The 18618-nt window shown below is 43.9% G+C and overlaps 3 protein-coding genes across 8 annotated transcripts in view; all 3 read right to left on the bottom strand.

The window, feature by feature from the left end:
* The window catches only part of LOC108622181 (putative fatty acyl-CoA reductase CG8306), a 2246-nt gene extending 926 nt beyond the window's left edge, over positions 1 to 1320 (bottom strand). Inside the window, exon 1 of the mRNA XM_026811299.1 lies at positions 697 to 1320. Within this exon, the coding sequence (XP_026667100.1) occupies positions 697 to 950 (254 nt within the window). The 5' untranslated portion in view covers positions 951 to 1320. The remainder of the gene's footprint in view (positions 1 to 696) is intronic.
* Positions 1321 to 1417: 97 nt separating this feature from the next.
* Positions 1418 to 5230, bottom strand: LOC108622198 (zinc finger protein 271). Of its 2 annotated transcripts, XM_026811303.1 has the most exons (6): positions 4250 to 5230; positions 4060 to 4171; positions 3616 to 3981; positions 2698 to 3536; positions 2384 to 2606; positions 1418 to 2316 (listed from the first exon to the last, which is right to left on the bottom strand). In XM_026811303.1, the coding sequence occupies exons 1-6, from the start codon at positions 4342 to 4344 to the stop codon at positions 1534 to 1536; spliced, it is 2418 nt and encodes an 805-aa protein (XP_026667104.1). In that variant the 5' UTR covers positions 4345 to 5230; the 3' UTR covers positions 1418 to 1533. The 2 variants fall into 2 exon arrangements, with proteins under 2 accessions (XP_026667104.1, XP_017875400.1); XM_018019911.2 differs by having other exon boundaries at positions 3616 to 4171.
* Positions 5231 to 5399: 169 nt separating this feature from the next.
* Positions 5400 to 18618, bottom strand: part of LOC108622188 (EGF like, fibronectin type III and laminin G domains protein pikachurin) — a 116550-nt gene continuing 103331 nt past the window's right edge. For all 5 annotated transcript variants that reach the window (XM_026811300.1, XM_026811301.1, XM_018019894.2 and 2 more), the window contains 7 exons: positions 15760 to 15899; positions 14128 to 14351; positions 11671 to 11920; positions 10819 to 11102; positions 10354 to 10599; positions 10140 to 10243; positions 5400 to 9652 (listed from right to left, as the gene is read on the bottom strand). In XM_026811300.1, the coding sequence (XP_026667101.1) occupies positions 9504 to 9652; positions 10140 to 10243; positions 10354 to 10599; positions 10819 to 11102; positions 11671 to 11920; positions 14128 to 14351; positions 15760 to 15899 (1397 nt within the window). In that variant the 3' untranslated portion in view covers positions 5400 to 9503. The remainder of the gene's footprint in view (positions 9653 to 10139; positions 10244 to 10353; positions 10600 to 10818; positions 11103 to 11670; positions 11921 to 14127; positions 14352 to 15759; positions 15900 to 18618) is intronic.

The following is an 18618-nucleotide window of genomic DNA, read 5'->3' as shown; positions in this document are numbered from 1 at the left end:
TTGTTGCCTGCTTCAACATTGTTTGGATAGGTATGATATTCCTTGAAATTAAGAAGCATATTACATTAAAATTGAACGTGTTTTATTGACGTAATTCGTGTTTCAAAATGGAAAAAAATAAAGTGCATTTTCGGCATATTTTACTTTTTTTATACAAAAAAGGATTAATGGCGGCAGAAGCCAAACGTGAGATATGTGCTGTATACGGAGACAATTCTTTAAGTAAATCAGTATGCCGGAAATGGTTTGCTCGCTTCCGTTCTGGAAATTTTTTGAGCTTGAAGATGCACCTCGCTTCGGGCGGCCATCCAAGATCGACGACGATGAAATCAAAGCGCTAATTGAAAATGATCGACATTTGACGGCAGAGGAAATCGCAAAGACAATGAATATCAGTGCTACATAAGTGAGAGTGCATTTAAAAACAATTCGATACACAAAAAAGCTCGATATTTGGGTGCTCATTGATGAACCGAGTAGACGTTTGTGAATCGCTTCTGAGATGGAACAAATCAGAGTATTTTTTGAAACGTTTAAGTAAAATAGATGTACATACACACTGATTCTAATTTGTTTTTATATAGGGCAGGAAAACTCTACTTTCGGTCCACTTTACGGGCGCCAAAAATGGTCTTTTTTAGCCACGTTATAAAAAAAGACTTTTGGGATTATGTCATTGATTAATTTCATCTCTGCGAAAACGTTTGAGAGAGAAAACGTTTATTACTTACTTTGTCTTTGAAAAACTCCTCCGTTCGTTCTTGTATAGACAAATTCTTCTTCTCTCTGGTCATAATGTAAACGTTGCCAATTTCGGTGCACGTCCTCAGGAGCTTCTCCAAAATGAGGCTGCCGTAGAAACCGGTGCACCCCGTGAGAAATACGTGTTTCCCGGCGTAGAAATTTCGTATCTGACCATCGCTCTTTTTCGAATCGCTCGTCATATTCATTGTTAGAATATCACTTCGGCCTTGGTAGCAACTTTTACCTATACTTCCTCCCTTCGGCAAAATCAATTTCTCTGATCCACCTACGGTGTCTAGGATCGACGCTAGCAAAATGCTAGGCTTCGACACTCGCTCCTTTTATATAAAGCATTCATACGAAATATTGTTGCGTTCCATTTGCAATTTTAATTGTATAAATCGAACTTATTAATTTCAACGTACGAATTTCGGTGGCTTTTACTTCTATTTAACAATTCAATGTCTCATTAACATTGATGCCTTCTTTTTCATATAATCGATATTCTGTAGCATATTAATCGTGTGAATTAATGGAAATTGCGATTTATAACTTCAACTTTAAAACCGGTTATGCATTAAGTGTGTTCATAACTTGGTTGTTACATTTTATTTATGATATGAATTCGATCTCAATCTTAAAGTGAAGAGGTTGGAAGAAAATAACAACGGGAGCAATAAAAATGTGTTTTTTATCAATTACAAAAATAGAATATTTCGTCGTTTGATCTTACGTTCAGGGAAACAGATTCTTTTTCCGAGATCCTAACAATTTATTTCGTATATAAATTTATTGAAATCGACGAGGCATTGAATGAACGTTATAAGCCGGTATTCGTGACACCTCCACACGTGCCAGCTCCAGCATCACAGGATCGTTCTGTTCGTGTGAAGCGACATGTTTCAGGATCTCTTTCTTCTTAACGAAGACCTCGCCGCATCGTTCGCAACGCAACCATTTCGCTTCATGCGTTCTGCCATGCTTGATCATATCGCTCTTCTGCGAAAAGCTTCTACCGCAAGTCCCGCAGACGAACGGTTTCACCCCGGTGTGAACCCGCTCGTGTACGTGTAACGCGCCTCTGCGAGTGAAACTCTTCTCGCATCGCTCGCATTTGTACGGTTTGACGCCCGTGTGCGTCTTCATGTGTTGGCTCAGATTGCTCGAGCATTTGTACTCCATATTGCACACCCCGCAAACGTAGGGACGTTCTCCAGTGTGGATCCTTTCGTGGAGGAGCCTCGCCTCCCTCGAGACAACGGACTCGCCGCAGTATTGACAGACGTGCGGCCGTTCCTTCGAATGTACGGACCTTTTGTGATAAGTCAGTGAACTTTTGCTACCCAGTTTCTTGCCGCAAACGTCGCACTCGACACCCGTCCTGTTCCCCTCGTGCGTGCGCTTGTGATTCATCAAGAGAGATCGCGTTGGAAATACTCGCTCGCAGCTCTCGCACTGCCACACAATTTTGTCCGCGGATTTTCTTCGGATGCTCTCTATTATATCTTGCTGCGTGTGCTCTTTCCGGTGTAACTTCAATTCGCTCATAGACTTACATCTGCGCGTACATACCTGACACGAAAATGATTAAAGTATAATTGCGATCAGCGTCGAACGTCGTCGATTACGGGATACTTACGCTGCACGCGTATGTACCATCACTGTTGTGTCGTTTTAGATGCGTGTTCATGTTCCCCTTGCGATTGAAAGCCGCGCCGCATATCGGGCAGACGTGGTGATTCAGACCGTGAGACAGTTTATGCTGTCTCAGTTGTATCCTTTTGCAGAACGCTTTACTGCATTTTTCGCAAGAGTAAGGCTTAGTGCCGTCGTGCTGGTTCATGTGTTCCCGCAAGTGAAATCTGAATCAAAGATGATTCTAAATTATCCCGAAACTATCTAATCGAATATTTCAATAATTTAGAATTGTATGGTGTTCAGAAGTTCAGCTACCTAGATCGAAACGCGTTCCCGCAAACGTCGCAAACGTGTCGTTTCTTCTGCGAATCGTCTAGGTGCGTCCTCTTATGGCCTCTCAGATTGTTCGAATGTTTGAAACTTTTCCCGCATAAATCGCATAGGTAGGGTTTGTCCACTCTGTGAGTGGCTTCGTGCACGTCCAGGCTAGACCATTTCTCGAAGCTTCGATCGCAATCGATGCATTTGAACAGGAGTCGACCGTCGTGGTATTTCGAAATATGATTCAACAATTCTTTTTTGGTACTATAAAGCGAACCACAGTGGCCACACCTTTTATTCGTTTCCATTAGTACAATGTTATTCGCGTCGTACGCATCTTTATAAATCTTACACGAGTCTCTCGCTACATTACAAATCTCATATTGTTCGTCCTGGTGGAGTTTACAAGAAATTTTATGTTCAACAAATTTTACATCGCTCGATTCTCTCGTACTCGCACGGTTCTCGGTCTTCTCTTTCTTCTGCGCCTCTTCCTCCGTGAATGATATTTCGTGATCTTCGAACGTCTCTCGCCTCTTGAACGTATCATCGCAACGAATGGGATGAATTTCATTGGACATCGTTGCTTCGTTCTCCGGATAACTTTCCGTTTCATTTCCCTCGTCTTGCGATTCCAGCAACTCGTTCAAATTGGGCTGCCCTTCTCTCCTGAGATCGTTCGTAAAGCTGATTTCTTGACTCATAATCCCTTCGACTTTGTCAGAAGACAGTTGTACTGATGTAACGTCAGAGGCTTCTCTCATACACATCTCTTCGGTTATCTCCATGAAATACTTTTTAGCTATTCCACTGTATCTGTGGTCGTAGTTTAACTGTAAATCAGAAGAAGGATTTATGTTGCTAGCATTCAGTACTACTACGAGATTGAACTTGACTCATTCAAACTCTTACCTCTTCGTTAATGTTCATGAATCTTTTCAATCTCATGTCTGTTTTTAAAGAAGCCACGACCAGTGAATGAACGATTTCCAATTTGTTGTAACAGTTCAGACATAATTTCAATGGCATTAAATCCTCCATGTCAACCTTGATTGGGAGATGCAGATTGATCTTTTCTTTCAGCTTCAGTTTCATTCCCTTAGGTGAAAATATTTCTATGCTGTCTGAGCTCGATTCTCCACAGATTCTACACAAATCCGAGAACTTCATACTGATATCACGATACTGATCGATTTCGATGTCCATATCGCAGTACGAGAGTACAACGTTCTCAGCTGATTCTATCTGTTCGTCTCTGTCGAAGACACTTCTTGTTCTCTTCCCAGGGATCGAATTAGATTGGAACAAAGTTGGAATTGCGTTCTGGTCTATTATCACTGGGTCAGTTTTACTTACGTAATAACGATCCTCTATGTGATGCGAACATACGTGATAATTTGAATGCAGCTCCTCGTTCGATTTCATTAATAGATCTTCCCTACCGCAATGATGCGCCCAGATCTTCGAGCTGTAAAAATGAAGAACTACGTAGACATTCATACATTATTTTAATCAATGTTCAACGTGTAACTCGATTTACACTGACCTGTCATCGTTCGGGAAGTTGATAAATGTTACGTCTGTCGAATCTTCGATTTCCGAAGAATATTTACAAATCCTCGCAGCGCACACCGTCTTCATGCTGGATCGTTCGATTTATGCGATCGAATTCGATGCACGAATGTTCACTTTATCTTTTGTGTCAGGTGTAGGCGCACAGTGAAGTGCATAACAGGCAGTAGTATCAGAGAGTATAACCTGTCACTCTGGTCAACACGAAGAAAATTATCAAGTTCTACTGCACAGATTTCGATGAAATTCAAATGTTCAGAGATTTCAATTAAAGCCAAAACTGCCAGACACACGAATAGACTATTTAAAAAAAGATAAAATCGTTATTTAAAATATTTTATCGAGTCTGTACAAAGAAAACTGTCACGCGAAATCACTGGCATTAATTAAAACCTAATTTACACTTTTACTGCAGTAAGTTTAATGAAACGCCATTCATATCAGTCACAGATTTCAGGAATATAAATTTTATTTTTTACAATATTCTAAAGTCATTCCTCTTCAAAATGTTTCGTCCATGCGTCGAGTCAGATGCGCCGGGTGCGCGATAGTCTTATCGAGAGTGGAGGGAAAATTTATTATCAAAACTGTAAACGATTATTTATTGGCACGTTCATTCTAATTTTCATTTATGGGGTTTATCCAAATTTTCGGGAGCTCTAGGGTTAATTTAAGTGTTGTTTCATTTTAATCCGTTCAGCTGAAGCTGAAATATATATATTTTTCTCAGAGCGTGAGGTGTTGTGAATTTCTGCGCGGTGGCCACTGGTGGCTACCAAGGGGAGCCACGTGACTTCGATCAGTTCGATCACGTGAGCGATACGTCCACTTCCGCTCACCGGGCACTTGCTTTTAACGTTTGTCACTTTTGTTTTAGTTAAGAACAAAAAGTGGTTACGTCTAACATAAGTTAGGAAAGAAGAAGCACATATTCAAGAAACGAAGAGGATCAAAGTTCAGGACATCTAATTCATCCACTATTTATCCAGCATCGCATAGGGATCAGTGGTTTGATCCCACCGTACAGACGGCCGAGAGAACAGGTGAATAAGTTTCCGTTTTACAAAATCTCTTTTTTATTGATGCTTCGACAACATGGGCTGAGACACACACATTTGCTCATATGAACTTATATACCACTGCGTGTTCCAAACATATACATACACAATTCGTTAAAATTATTGCATCGCGCGGCACTAGACGTAACAAACGGTTTTACAACTTAGAATCGTGTTTTGTATCGTTCTCGAGGGCCTTAATCGTACAGAAACGGGTTCTTCGTCAGCGGATCGACTCGGTAAAACAAGCGGTGACAACGCGGTGCGCTCGTTCAATCTCCGTTAAAACCATGGTCCTCCCTTTTGTCAATTCGCTGCGATAAAAATCTGCTTACTCCAGTCGATTAAAAACGTAATCAACGAAAACTGTCGATGAGAAGGCTCGCGTAACATGAATCGTTACAAGTTAGTCGCTTAATTATGAGGGATATGTTTGTTGAGGGCAATTCTTATGCACCGGCAATGGCTCCGAGGGACGAGGTGTCCCTTTCTCGTTTCGTATGAGAAAATACGACGATAGAAAAATGTTTTAAACCTAAGCGTACGCATTTATATTCCGATAGCACGATTCCAACTAAACGATTCAACGATGTGTCCACCGTGCGCAATGGCGTGATACCTTCAGATTCGATAAGCTCCTTCGCATAATCGATCGTCGTCAAACCTGATCCACACCGATAGTAAAATTTCATATCCGAAGTGAGAGAGCGATAGAATCTTTTCTTTCTGACATCAAACGTTGCGTTCGCGACGTGTGCTCAACGCTTCTCTCTCTCTCTCTCTCTCCTTTCCTTCGTTTCGCATTTTCGCTTGCAACGTCGACGTATGAAAAAATCATTTCCGACATTCCATATGCATACATACATGCATACACACGCTTACGTATATGTATATACATATATATTCAAGGAGATTCACATGGGTCGCAAGAATAGGTTGACAGGATAGACTCTTCTAATAGACTTTGCAGACGGACATAATAGAAATATTTAATATATAGCATCATATATTAATATAATATTTAGTAATAATATAATATCTATTATATATTAATATGTATATGATAGTTTTTTTTGTTCTGTTTTTAATAATAGCGTCCTTTCCTCTTCTTATCTCGCTATTTGTTTCAAGTGTGATATCCAGCGATTTCCTATTTCTTTCTTTCGAATTTCGGTACGACGTGAATACGACGTTTTCACTTCGGCCTTACGTTTAAATCCTCAAGCATTTTGTACGACCTGTTGACTCGCGCGATCGTTCCTCTGGTCGTCTCACGATGCATCGTCGTAGAAACAAAATAAAAACATTTCGTGTAAGGATTCTACGTGTCGATCGAAACGTTGTTTGAACGAAAGTAAACGCAGAACAGGAGTTCGACTGGCTTCCAATAAACAAAATCAATCCCAGAGCGCGTGATGCTCGAACGGTGAAATAAAAATCCGAGTTACGCTTGGGCCGTGTGCAAATTGTCCAGGAACCTTGTTCCCAAGCGTGAACGCACGATGGGGAACGAAAACTGAAACGCGATCGCGGTTTCTACGCATCGAGAGAAAGTCGACTTGGTGTCGCGGGTCATTTTGTACAGAAGGAAGTTTATACAATGTTTCTCGGACTTCACTGTTAGACACACACACACACACACTGACGTTTTTAAAAATTGTGCAGAGCATTTCAAGGTGGGACAAAAAAAGAGAACCAGGAACACCCGACCCTCGGGCATTATTCAATTTTCGAAGAAAAACGTTCTGGCATGGTTCCCAGCTTCTGTTCCGCGGTGAACATTGCGCGAGGGTCGGCAAGTAGGAAGCGTGTAGAAAAGAAAGGGTGTATCCTCGATAGATGCGGGCTGAAATATTTGTTTCGACCCGCGTGCGTCACTTTACATCGCTAGACTTCATGAATAATCGTTTATTATTAAATATTATACTTCTTCTACGTTGCTACCATTCATCTTTGATATCTCATCGCGTCCACCCACCGCCTCCACCGTTATTTATATAATTTCAAGAAAATAACATTTAATTCATACAAAATTGACTACAGCCGATTGCTTTTATGATGTGTTCCGGTTTCATTTTATTTCGTCTAAACGATTCCCGTGCAGAACCGAGAAATCAAAGCACGTGCCGTTACACCCATCTGTCCCTTGTCCACCATTTTTCTTCCGTTTCCGCGTTCTTCGTTTTTTAAAGATATGACGTGTATACGTATTGACCTGAATGATTGATTCCGACCGGCTCTTTTACTTCCGACCCACTCGACACGACACTTTCCGTGAATCATTCATCGGAAGGAATTTCATATCACCAAAAATTCGTGAAGAGAATATCGTTACGCGTTCGTAAAAACGACGTTCGATCTAGAAAACCATTTCACGCGCGCTATCGAATCACATGAAACCGAGGGTCGACGGGAGTCTGCTGGTTTTTTAAGACCAGCTCGGGGATACGGGATCGTTCGGTAGGATCGATGAACCGTAATTCGTTACCCGAGATAGAAAAACGACGTTCTGAAGATTTACCGCGGCAAACATGGTTCAAAATTTCCGAGTGGATCGATCCCGATTTCAATTCGCGATTTAAACTGGCGGCGTCGAATGGGTCAACGTCGGGTCCGTTCGTTCAGTTGGAAATCTTGTCGGATTAAGAAAATATGCGGGGACATCTTGGTAACTAAGTTCCCTACAATTTATACAGACATTCAATCGTTAGGGCGTGTGCAGCTCGGTGCTTTTTAAAGCGGAAATCGTCGAGGAGCGTACACTGCCAGCTGCGGAAGTACCTTACGAAGCATATAGTGATTCTCGTAAATACGAGTGCGAGATCCTCCGTCTGTGCACGATCCTCCTTCGTACATCGCGTGCGTCGCTACGCGAAACCGGCGAGGATCTTGAAAAAGCGGGCATGTGCGAAGAAAGCATTTGTGCTTTCCATCGTCGGTTCTATTCCGATGTTCGATGTTAAACGTATTTCGACGGCGAGATCTCTGATTTAACGGAGCGTACTAGCGATGGAAAGAATGGTAACTATTGAATACGTTCCTCGTGCACTGTGCGTTCCAATTTTCAAGAAACTCGCATTCGCGCATAGGGTGTTCATTGCTTTTGGTCCTTCTTGTACCTTTCATAATTGATACAGCGTTCTGCTCTCTGTATATCTAAGATTCCGTCGCTGCGCGGACGGTAAACGGAGCGTTGCCACGAAACTCGACGGTCGCGTGGGGTACCGCCGACGGAAAGAGATCGCGGGAAACCTTAGTTAGATAGAACGTACGTATAGATTCTGAGAGGTGTCACGTGAAACTGGCTGGACGTATTTAAAGGTGCCTTGACATTTCGTTCGCTCTATGGTTCCTTGTCGTCGGGAGATCGAAACTGACAATGCCTCGCAATCGAGAAGGTTCTCGCGTGACGTCCGGTCAGGAGAGGTTAATAAAAATTGACGCGAAGGGGTTGCGCTCTTCCATGTTCTCTTTCTTCTATCGTATCTCCTTTTTTCTCTTTAATCTTATTAGGCCGCGAGACGAGCTCTTGATCTGGCCGAAGACAATCGCGGCCGTAACTAGACGCACACGTTCCCCTCGAGTGACAACTTCCGCGAAACGCGACGCGCGACGGGAACGGCGATTCTTGCAGGAACTCAGAATTCGTATCGATTCTGACGAAATCTACCTCGTCGTTCGATTCGCGTGTCCTCGTTTTCTGCTTTTTCACCGTGAGTGAATCGTCGAGTGCACGCAGCCAGGAAGTTGTCACCGAACGGAAATACGTATCATGAGGCGACTAACAGATCTCCGAATTATCCTTTCGTTAATATGTACAGTATATAAGCTGCTCTACCGTTACTCGATCTCACGCAACCAAGCCCTCCTTCGTTCACCTCTTTCTTTTTTTTTACGTTTCTCTCTCGCCAGACGTTTTTTCCTTGTTCGTTCTCTCGTTGATGAGTCTGTACAAAAATGATGATCGGTTCTCGTATAAATCGTTCACGTGATCAGCGTTCAAGGCATACGCACACCACCTCCTCGTCGGTTCGCCTTGAACGCTGTGCAACGACCTCGACGTCCGTCTGGCTTCGCCAGACCGTTATCTCGTTATTAATTTCCATTATCCTAAGAGCAGGCCCGTACCGCGGGCCTGACCATCTAATGTTGGACGGCACGGACCTTCTTTCAGGGTATACACGAGTGCGTGTTGGTGGCCTGACCAGGCGACGACAACGCGACGGAGAAGTCCGAGTCGAGGACCAGGTCACTGATACAGCCCACGATACCCTTCGCGTATCTCCCACCCGTTGTCCTCACGACGTCCGGTGCTCCACCTGGAATCAGATCAAACGAGACTTCGTTTCGACGAGAGCTTCCCTGATGCAGTCGTTCAGACATGAATTTAAGACGAGTTCATTTTGTATCAATGTGATCGTGAATTTGGCAAGCCGATGGAACAGTCCGAGGGTTTTATATTCCACTGTTAATCGGATGGAACGTGACTGGTAAACACGGTGTGTTCGACGAGCCGAAGCGCGGCTCCATAAATTTTCCGAGAGTGCAGCAATGCATCAACCTGTTTCTTTACGAGTTTAACGGTTCAGCGAAAGTTCCCGGGAATCCTCCTGTATCTCGTCTATGACCCACTTGGTAATTTTAGGTAATAATTCAAATAGGTAAACGCGACCAAAGTTCTTTCTACCGTGGCTCTCGCTACCTTCGATGTCGAGAATTTCATGGTGACGTACGTGTGTATCATCGGAATAATAGAGTATACGTAGAATTCGTAAGTGCGATTAGGCGTTTGTTAGAATTACTCACCGACATAGAGGCCCGTGTCGGTGTTCAGCTGCCTGAGCTGGCCGGGCGACGAGGCGGAGACGCCGGTTCCGTTGTCGACGACCAGTGACGCCCACTGTTCGTTTCTGAACAAGAAAGAAGTTCAATTCCTAAGAGTAACTCGATTACCAACTTTTTTCAACGAATTAAAAAGCTCATCGATTCGAAGGCTAGATAGGGAAGTTCTCGAACTTACCTCACCGCTCGTACCCGGTGCCATAGATCATCGTCCAGTCTCGTTAGATTGTACCGTAGCACGGCCTCGCCGGATCCCAGGTTATAAGCCAGAGTCAGATAACCGTGGTCCAAGCCGAGAGCTAGGAAATCGTCGTTCTCGTCTCTTTGTTCTTGCGGGTCCGCTTGCCGTCCGCTCCAGAGCAGAAGCCCGCTGCTGCTGCTCGCGCGGAATCTCATATTGATGTCCACCCGGTAGCTTATTATCCTGTATAACAAACGGATTTGCGTTGAGATGGATGGAACAGGGGGACGGGGGATCACTTCTTGGGGGATTGAAGAGAGATTAAAGTGAAGCTGAAGAGATTCCGTTGTTCTCGATTAAAATATTATGTTGTGTGACGTAGTCGCGTTCGAGCGTTTAAAAATAATTCTCCTACTATTGGTCGATTAAATCGATGAACGGAGCTTATCGACGTTTGCATACCTTTTCATCGTGTCAGCGTCGTTGTAATGCAGATAGCTCTCGCTCCCAGAGAAGCTCGGCACAGACCTTTCGTATCGCGTGCCACTAGCGTTCGGTTTGTTCGTGCTGTCCAGAATCGTGTTGTCGTCTGGCGCCGGACACGGGTGCGGCATTCCGGGTCGACAGCGACACGTAAATCGGTCTCGAAGCGGACGGCACTCCGCGTCTCCGCAAGGCCTCGCCTCGCACGCGTGTCCGCAGTTGCCCACGTTCACCCCGCCCAATGCCTCCGCGAGAATTCCGATCTGTGCGACGTAATTCTCTTTGTTAATAGCCATTAACGCGCTTAGACGCGTTTCGAGCGATTAACGACGGTCGGATCTATGAGAGTCCCGTGATTCAAGAAGTAAACGCGCCGATCGGCGTTAGACCGATTCGAGAAGATCTGTACTGCATTTTCACGTCGTACGCTTCAATTCCGATGAATTCGTTGAGAGACAAAGATTGCAAATACGATATGAATTATTGGTGATAGACTCGTACTACTCGTCGGATCGTGACTTTGGCTACTGTATTTTGCGAACGAGCGTGTACTACTCGCTTCGTCAGATCGATCATACTATATACACGCTTGCCGAACTAGCACCGACCTCGTTCACTAACTAGTTTGACTCAACTTTTTTCTACCGCTTGCCCGATCAGTCTTCTTCCATCGGCTACCTTTCTCGGTCGCTCGACTCAATCAAATTATCGAATACGACCTATTATATTCAATCCTCGCGTCTCTCCTCTATCGTGCACGTTGTTTAATTAAAAAGATCTGAATTGTAATTATCGTAAGAGCGTTACGATCTGATCCCGAAGGTCGATTACCTCGCGTCGATTAAGGATGACCGTCTGGATGCATCCCACGAAGCTCGCGGTCGTTTTCATCTTCGGCGAGTACATGTCGGTGGACGGAGCGCCTCCCAAGTAGAGGTTCAACGGCAGGGACAGTTGCGTGAAAGCTCCCGGCGCCAGGATCTCCTGCGCCGGGTCGTCCTCGACCTCGAGCGAGGCCAAACGTCCGGTCCTCGACACCCGCACCTCCACCCATTCGCCCAGCCTCACGGGGCTCTCGCTCCTTAAATTAAATGCAAACTCGCGTGAAACATGCGTCTCGTTTATGCACCAACTCCTTGTGCCGTGATTTACGAGCTACTTCATGCGAAATTTTCAGTGATTAAATAAATTCCATGGTACGACTGGTAAAAAAGGATCGACGTACGGTCGCGTAGACGAATTTAACGAGAACAGTTGTAGGATCGTAAGAAATGTTCTGATAAAGAGTAGAAGGATTTCCGGCTTTGGTACTTACGGCAGAGCTTAACGGGCCCTTATAATGAAACCGGGACGCATAGATCTATGGGGGAAAAGGAGAAGGGCAATGGAGTTCCAGTGGCGTGATTCCGGCGCCGTGAATCGAGTTTGCTCACGGATAATATTCCGCCGCACGAAGCAGGGAACGGAAAAGTCGTCTATTGAACGAGTCGGGGCCGGGGAAACTTTCTTCCTCGGGGAAGAAAAATCGAATGTTGCGTGTTCCCTTGATGTGTACCTACAGACTTTAAAGGGTGTGGTCGATGATGGATGTGAATTTTTATACGTATCAACAGTTTTTAATTATTTTCAGACCGCATGAGTTAGTCGATGAGTTGAACCTGACGAGCAAAGTTAATACGGTCATTCGTATAATTATTACTTCGAACTTTACTTTCGACGAGTGATAAGAAAGTTGAATTCGAGATTCTCGTATTCAGAATTTTCATTCACCGGCGGCGATGTCGAGGATTACAGAGTTGTAAGGGGTGAAAAATAAGGGTGGTTCCAGGAACAGAGTTTGCATAGGGTCATTATTTCGTCGGGACGGAAGGCCGCTGGGAAGATCGGTCGGATAAAAAGATTGTTTATCGAACGGTTTCATAAAGCGGGCAAACAGAGGCTCGAGCCAGCGGCATGTAAAACGGAGGGACCGTTTGACTTGGTCGAAAATAAAAGCACGTCGCCGCCGGTTAAATGAATCGAGATTAATTAACAGGGAAATATTTTTCCGACTGGCGGCTGTTATGTCCGGCCGTTGCAACGAGAAATCGTCACGCGGGTCATCGTTATAAATCGTAAATTTAATTGTCGAAATCCTTCCCTGGTAACTAGCTGCCCGAACTCCGTCACTGTTATTCGCAATGTGATTTTTATTGGACCAATTGTCTCGTTACGGGTTGCGGGTTTTAATTAAAGGAACAACTATTAACTGGCTAGCAGTAAAAACGGCTCTTTTTTTAACATTTTTTCGCGCGGAGTAATGAGAAATTCCTTTCGAATTCACTGCAATTTCAATGGAAAATTAAAGGACCAACGAATTCAGCTTCAAATTATAAAAGTAAAATACGTTACTGGTTAATTATGGAGTCGAGTGAACATGATGAATCACGAAGCGTTTTAAATCCTTTCGTCTGGAGGGGGTTAATTTCGGTAATGGCACACCGAAATAACAACGGGAAAACAGTAAAAATGCGAAGCTGACCGCGAGCCGATTAGAATCTCTGATCGGATGGGGCGTTGATTTTCGATGAGTCATGAATATTCAGACGGTTTAATTCGCGATGAGACCGGATCGACACGGATACATCGTTACCCGGCGACGGGACGGATTAAACGATCGGTCGGTCGATTCTGTCGATACCGACACACACACTGAGCACGCAAAGAGATCCAGCGACCATACACTTTTTTGTGGCTCCATAAAACTATGAGAAAGAATCTGAAAAATACGAAAGTAGATACCGGAAACGAGAACTCATACGAATCGAGACGAGGGCAAATAAAAATGATTTATCGGGGACTAACTTGAATTCGCTTCCTCGAAGCCCTGTTACAACTTCACCTGGAAATCAAGCCGGTGCATCTAACGAATTAAAACGCGCTTGCCCCGTCCAATCAAGCGGGAACGAGAGGCACCCATAACCGAGCAACCTCGCTTCCCCCTTTTCACCTCGTGCGCTACTTCCCGATAAAATTACGATATCCGTTGGGGTCAGCATGCAAACGACTTAATTAGACGCGCCACGAATTGAAAAGAGTCGCGCAGGAAATTGAAAAGCTACCGACTCGTATACGTCGCAGCACGATCTCAGATGCATCGTAAAAAAATTGTGTCGAGTGTCTTTACGGCTTCAAGTGTTCACCAACTATCTAATCAACGATATTTCGTTGGCCAATCAAATTACGAACTGACCTGTGAATTTCCATGCGGTGCAAATAGAATTTGTCTTCGATGAAAAACCGACTTACCTGAGGGTGGCTGGTCCAGTGCCCAGGTCAAACGTGAACTGCACGTGTCCCGACGACAGGTACAACGCAACGAAGTCGCCGGTCGCGTCGCTGTGATGGCCATTGTAAAGAATAACCCCGTCTGTAGCTGTCGGTTTCAACGTGACTGACAACTCGAGCCAGGACAGCGAGGTGTCAGCCAATCCTGGATAACGCAGATAAGAGGAACCGTTGAACGACGGTACCTGCAACCGAGGCGATTCGTTCCTTAGCTGAGGAAATCTGATCTCTTCCTTATTTGCTAGGAAGAATAAGAAGGTCAGTAACCGGGAACCGGGATAAAGATAAGAACGGTTGTGATTTACGGCACGGGGAAAAGTCGGTTTTTAAACCGAGATAAAAAAGCGGAGTTTAAAGAAACTTTTCGAGTGTACCTTCGAGCAAGTGTATGCCGAGAATAATAACGGTAGCGCAAAGTCGACGAACGAGAGTAAAGGGCAGAAAGAAAATTGAAGATTCCCAAAGGGAAATTGTGGAAAAAGATGAAAAGCGTGGTAACGGAAGGGAGAGAGTATCGATTTAATGCTCGTTGGTACCCGATGACATTAAAATTATTCGGCAAGTGTACTGGAAGTAATTCCAGCTGACGAGCCGATATCAATTTTATCAGCCGCGCTTCCTGCGTGCTTTAAATGCTTCCGTAATTGTTAGAATCGATATCGTGTACGGGTGGTGGATTTAACGTTTGCCCGACGAACTTCTACTTCACTCGCAGGTATACTGCACCTTTGAAATTTATAGTCGGCAATGAATTGCGAAATAATTGTATACGAAATTTCGAACCGAGACACCGCGTAAAAGAACGATCGAACGTCTCTTACTATTCTTCGTTCCTCTCGCGAATTTGCTTATCCAATGCAAGATTTACCGTTGACGTAGAATTGGAAGCTCGATCAAAGCCTCTCGTGAAAATTAAACGAGCGGTGATAGTCAAAGGGTAAAACTCTGTTCGGTAATTCAACGATGGGGAACCGGAATTAACAAACATCCATCGAATCTGAAACTCCTATTCTCCCCATTTTAATTGCAATAGAATTTTCTGAGAGTTATCGCTCAAAAGCGTCCGGGCCACGGTGCAAACCGCAGCTTTGCGCCGTGATAAAGGATTGAACGTAAGGTAGACGGGAGAGGTGACGGGGTGGAAGATTTAATTAATTTCGAGCGTTTCGGCCGGGTTTCAAGTCGCAAAACGATTAATCGTTCGTGGTGCTTTGACATCGAAATTAAGAGGTAAACTAGTTACAATTTCCAACGTTGTAATTCAATATTGTTGCTTTGACATTGTCCCGGTACCAATCGTCAAGTTGTTCAAAATTACATATTTCTTATAATTAGTCAGCCTGGATTTACCCCATGTCTATTTCCAATATCGGCTTTAACGTTTAATAACGATCAATAGATTCAGTAATCGACGCAACGTACGCATGTACGAACTTCCTTTATGAACACGTATAAAAATGTGAGAAACTCTAATGGCGATAAAATTGGCACTGAAAGGAAACCTCGATGAGTCCTCTGTTCGATTTAAAATCTCTACTAAGCTCGAGGTAATCCATCACCATCGAGGTTCATTACACTCGGGAATATATTTACCTGTAGATCTACTCTGGTCTCGCAGAGATCGCCGGTGTATCCGAGGGGACAGAGGCAGACGGCAGTGTCTCCGCCCGTGGTCAAGCATTTCCCACCGTGGGAGCAGGGAACCTTGCTGCATCGGTCCGCCGTGCACTCCTCTGTGAACGAAAAGGTACGACGAATTAATTAACTACGATGTTTGATATTGAACGAGCATGAAATTTAGTAGTCTATGTGAAACGTAGACTACGTAACGAGTTTTTTTTTTTACAAAGAACATGTGTATCCAACGTGGTTCATCCAAATTATACCGATGAAACATCGTAGATCGAGACTGTAAAAAAGATATTTGACCATGAAACGCGTTAATCTCGACGAATTCGTTTTCGTAAAGGATGGACGTAATCGAATTTGCATGACTCAAGTGTCGGAGAATAAGATTGGGAAACGTTCTGATGAAACGCGATAAGAGCCTCAACAGGTATTCTTAAACTGGCATTACTCGGTGCTCATCTCGAAATAATCTTTACACTATCGCGCTCGTCGATAAAATGTCGGTGTAAATATTTGATGAAAATAGAGAGGGTGGGCGGTGGGTGGTTTCATTTTCTCATCGTTCCACTCGGCTCCTATCTATCTACGGTGGTAGGCACCGGAAACTGGTGAGATGTCTGCGAAATTATCTTCCGCCGCGCTCGTTCAACTCTATCGGAAATTTCTGACGAACGAAAGAGGGTTCCCTCCCCTCGTCTCTCATTTTTCCTATTGGCGAACGCCCGGGTCGCCTCTTGAAAAATCGATGCGATGCTTGTCGATTTTTCGATCGGCGAAACCGTGAAAACTTGATAACGCGCGCGCGCGCGCTCTCTCTCTCTCTCTCGGTGATATCGCTGTGAGGTTCGTTGCAATTTTTGCTCGTTTCTATTCTGACGCAGCTTCGATATTCATCTCCATAAATACGTTTCAAACAAGAAAACGTCTGGCTATCGATCTTAAACAATTTTTATTGCATACGAAATTTGGAAAACATTTTCATTGATTCATCATCTCCATACACGTACAATTAAACAGCGACGTCGCTCGTATCATCAGGGATCAGAGTACCTCTGATCATTTATTTTATACCCATCGTAGATGCATGAAATTTTACACGAGAACGTGAACCCGGGAGATCAAAGGAAGAGGGCACAAAGCGCGACAGCAAGAAATTAGAACGCATGAAAGTCGACATGGAAATTACGAGACCGGTCACCGTGAGATCTTTTTTCCAAAATCGTGAAATTTCCTGGTTTTAATGTGCAAGCTAAAAGAGGCAACTCCCGTTCGACGGCACGTACATGCACTGTGTATGTATTCAGGAAGAGCAGTCGAGAGACGTCGAACGCGCAACGATGCGGAAACGATTACTTTCGGCTCGATTTCTTAGAAATTGAAGTTAAGTCTCCTGCCGTACCACCCTTCTCGGTGCGTCCCATAGGACTTCTCTTTTCCTACGGCGGATCGATAGATCGGCGCATACTAAATGCGTTTTCCAGTTTTACATACTCTACACGAGTCGTTCGATCACTATAATTCCTATAAGAAGACCTGATAACTGTTTGCCATCATATTTTATTACGGGGGACAATTGATCGATTTTAATGGAGTATTAATATTGACAACGATCTACACGACTTCTGATTAATGAAAGACATGCAGTATCGAAGAAAAAACCCGCTTATACCAAAATTGTAGAGATGATTTAGCGACGGCACGAGAGGACGGAACTCCTTTTGTCTCCCGCTTGATAATGGGAACTCGCGACTTCCTGCCTCGTCCGGTCGATGAATGCCGCGACTCGCGACTATCGATGACGGAAATATCGACGAGGGATTCCTCGCAAGAGGAAACAGACATTTCTGTTTCTATATCGTTTCCTTCGTCACAGTTCTCACAGGCGTTCCGTCACGTTTTACTCGGCTCGAACAATGACACTTTATATCGTATCGAATTTCTCATATTCAAGCGATTACGCAAGTACGAGAGATGACAATGGAACAGAGAAATCAGTTTCTAACAGCTAATTACAATTTTTACAATTGACTTAATTCGAATTTCTTCATCCTCGCAATACATCCACTAATTTGATTAACTGAATGATTAATAAGTAATCGTAGAACTTTTAGTTTTCTAGCCACCGTCGATCGGATTAAAAATGTAAGAGAAAGAACGTAGGTCCGTTTAAAATTTCACGCGCGTTCCAGCTACTGTCACTACCAATTTCCAAAGTTGTTCACTAATGCATGGGAAATTTAGGTAAGGGAAAAGCAAATTGAGAAATTGTAGATTCGACTTCGGAGCGAGGCCGCTAAAAATCGTGTCGGCCCGTAATCTTCTCGTCCACCATAGATACTAGTCACGTATTCACTGTTTCTTTTTACAACCGCAATTCCTCCGTTCGAGATTATATTTCGGTTCATGTATCGCCAGGTAATTCGATTAATTGACCGCGAAACGAGTTCGGCCCAGCGGAGACTCTCGTCTTTATGGTATCACGTAATTGGTTTTATATCTCCTCCACGACGCTGTTCATCGTACTTCTACTTGGTTTTAACACCAGCTTCCCCGGCACCTTCCATGTTCTTGCAAATTCTCGATAATCTGCTGTTACATTATGTTTCAACAAACGGTACATTGGAGATAAAACGGGCGTGGCATCTTCGACGAATGGGGCAACTTCCACATTTAATCGAATATCGTACAAGTGATTTCGTTCTGAAACGCGTCCGAATATTAACGCGAGTCGGTTTAAGGATGTATTGGCTATATAGTCAATCCCAAAAGTTTATGTACCTTAGAAAAATGTATTTCCTATAATTAAAAAGAAATTAGACGTCG

The sequence above is a fragment of the Ceratina calcarata genome, unplaced genomic scaffold (genome assembly GCF_001652005.2).
Source record: "Ceratina calcarata isolate Rehan_Ccalc_2016 unplaced genomic scaffold, ASM165200v1 scaffold21.2, whole genome shotgun sequence".
Classification (NCBI taxonomy): Eukaryota; Metazoa; Arthropoda; class Insecta; order Hymenoptera; family Apidae; genus Ceratina; species Ceratina calcarata.
This window is presented reverse-complemented; position numbering and strand designations above follow the sequence as displayed.